General features: G+C 39.1%; 1 protein-coding gene across 1 annotated transcript; it reads right to left on the reverse strand.

Annotated features, from left to right (window-relative positions):
* Window positions 1-2,580, reverse strand: LOC115989380. Its single transcript, XM_031113059.1, has 2 exons — window positions 2,401-2,580; window positions 1-2,226 (listed from the first exon to the last, which is right to left on the reverse strand). The coding sequence occupies exons 1-2, from the start codon at window positions 2,432-2,434 to the stop codon at window positions 80-82; spliced, it is 2,181 nt and encodes a 726-aa protein (XP_030968919.1). The 5' UTR covers window positions 2,435-2,580; the 3' UTR covers window positions 1-79.
* Between the last annotated feature and the right edge of the window lie 208 nt (window positions 2,581-2,788).

Genomic DNA, 2,788 nt, shown 5'->3' on the forward strand with positions numbered 1-2,788 from the left:
TTGAAGGTACAATATGACAATTAATGATTTTATTCATGCTTTCTTGTCTTCAATTTTGGAATTTGACGACAGAAAATTTTCACTGCACAATCAATTTAGCCCTTGCATAGCCCTGTGAAATTTGGAACTGTTCAGTAATACCGAGATGTGCGAGGAGAAGCCAGACATGAGTGAGCAACTCTCCTCCTCGCCTAAGCTGCTGACCATGAAGATTCCATCGACACTGACTTGCAGCATATGATAGCATTTCCACCCACACATGACTTATCAACTCCCACTTCTTGTCATTCTCCCATTGTTCCTCTGTTACCAAAGATTGCAAACATTTAGCGAGCCGACAAGCATCAAATAGCACTGACTTGCTTCTGTCTCCTTTCACTTCCGACGGAGGAATCTCAGTACTCACTTTGAGTAACGTTGTGCATGCTTTCTTCACATTTGATATGGATTTTCTTTCTTTGAAAAATTCAATTGCTTCAGCACATGTGTCTCTAAACCTGATCAGTCCAATTCCATTTGGCAGCATGAAGGGACACATAACTAAAAGATACAACATATAGTCCGACAACAACTTGCTAGCTGTACGATTTGTTCCATTGGTAGAGTTTGAATTCTCGCCTTGATCAAAGTGGTAACAAAGATCAGTTGCAATATGCCATAGAAGAATGCTTTGATCAAATTCTACCTCAACACTTTCTTCGAGTATTTTACTTTTTTCTTTGCTTATTTGATCAAGACCATTTTCTTGTTTAAGCACCTGAACGCCCCTACAAGCACATAATTCTTTGAAAGCCTTGAAATTTGAGGCCCTCTTTGATTTCTCTAGGGACAGCTCAAAGATCAGCTTCTTCAGTTCTGAAGGAACATTCACTGAATACTTGTATAGATGCTTCTCCAATAATTTATAAATGCACAACCCCCTCGGAATAAAACTGCGCTTTGCTGGCTTATCTTTGAGGCAAAATCTTATTAGGCCGTACTGTGCCATGGTATTAGACCATCTCCGCTTTTTGGTCAATGGAATTAATGAAATGGCTCGATACAAGAATTTTCCCACCCTATTCTCATGCTTACTCAACCATATCAATGTCCAGTCTGAGCATAGAAGTAAAAATACTGCATAAAGCTCTAGGACGATAGCTCCAACTAATAATACATAAGTAATAATCACATCCACTGTTGAGTATGCCTGCTTTTCAGTAATCAAGAAGGCCACAAATGCAGAAATGATTGAAAAGAAACTGATGCATCGGAGACTGATACAACAGAGACTGAAACGAGTGAGAAAGCCATACACAAAAGAATAAACCACAACTGCCTTTGTATAGAACACATCATACATGAATCCTAGCTCAACCTCAATCACTTTGAAAGCTTCATCACAAGATATGTTCTGAAAGAAGGATTGGCTGTTCAAGACATCATGGAAGCTAAGGATAAGATCCACACATAATAGCATGAAAATCTGAAAGAAGTACAAAGCCTTCTCTAAAATGAATGCCTCTGTATTGGTATCATCCCTTGCAGTAGTATCAGAATTATTCGCTTCTGTGCGAGCTGCAATGACCGTCCCTGATGAAATCTTGAACCCCTCAGCTTTCTTTGAAGAGTATTCCTCCATGTATCTAGCATAATTGGGTCCAGGATCAGGATTTGGAAGCATCGAGTCTATAAAATGCTCACTGCTTGTATACCTCAGAATCCAAACCCTCTCTCCAAACTTGATAATCCCAGCGATAAAAATCGGAATCGCCAGAAAGTTAAGAGTACTACTTATCCAAGCTCTAAGAAAAACATAGAAAGCCACTCCCACTTGGACAGCAAACCCAAGCAAGTGCCTAAGCCATAACTCGTTGTCTTCCAAGGAGTAGGCAGTAATGGTGTCTGGACCACCAAGGTGCAGGAGAAGAAATGGAGCCCAAAACGCCGATATTACATAATCTGCCTCCGCAGAGTGACCTTTCAAATCTCCTGATTTGTTTGAAAGTACACCCAGTGAGACTGTTGCCACCCAATCTGCGGACAAGTAGGCGATCCATAGTATGATTCTGATCCAGATTGCAGCTGAATACTTTCTACTTTTTCCCATCAGGATTAGCAAGATTTGAAAAATTAGGCTAAATATAACCATAACACGGAGTTCCCACTCATTCCAAAGTTTTGTCACACTTTCTGGAAAAATCTGCATTATCTTCCTCTTCTTTATGAAGAACAAACCACCAACAACTAAAGGTGAAGAATTGTGAAACATGAGAACTAGAAAAGATCCGAGGGGGAGAAGAAGAAGAAGAAGAAGAAGAAGAAGAAAATGGTAAAAATTGCTTAAATAAAACGAAGGCACTTAATCAAGTAGCCAGTGGAGCATCAAGTTAAATGGCACAGATAAATGAGAAATCTTACTTGTAAATAGCATATATAAGAGCTCTTTTTCCATCGGTACTTGAAAGGTGGTTCAACACTATCAGACTACCGTGACCAAAAAAAAAAAACATTGAGTTTCTGCTCAGAGAGAGGCTGACGCATGAGAGGGGCTCATTGAATTCCGATGACTCACATCTGTATTTTTAAGAGTAATGTGTTGCAAAGTCTTCTGCATAACGAAGGCATAGGGGGTGTTTGGTTTATGTTTCCAAACAACCATTTTTAGTTTTTAAACAGCATTTCACGCACTTTTTCACCCACACGTATTTTTACAAATGTTTTCAAACAATAATTTTCAGTTTTTAAACACATTTACCAAACGGGCCCATAGGTTTCAATGCTTCGTAAGTTTTAACTTTTAACTTTT

The sequence above is a fragment of the Quercus lobata genome, chromosome 5 (genome assembly GCF_001633185.2).
Source record: "Quercus lobata isolate SW786 chromosome 5, ValleyOak3.0 Primary Assembly, whole genome shotgun sequence".
NCBI lineage: Eukaryota > Viridiplantae > Streptophyta > Magnoliopsida > Fagales > Fagaceae > Quercus > Quercus lobata.

Coding starts and splice junctions, on each gene's coding strand:
- LOC115989380 (XM_031113059.1), bottom strand. CDS start 2,434: ATGGAAAAAGAGCTCTTATATATGCTATTTACAA. Junction 2,227..2,400: donor CTTATATATGCTATTTACAA/GTAAGATTTCTC, acceptor CTTCACCTTTAG/TTGTTGGTGGTTTGTTCTTC.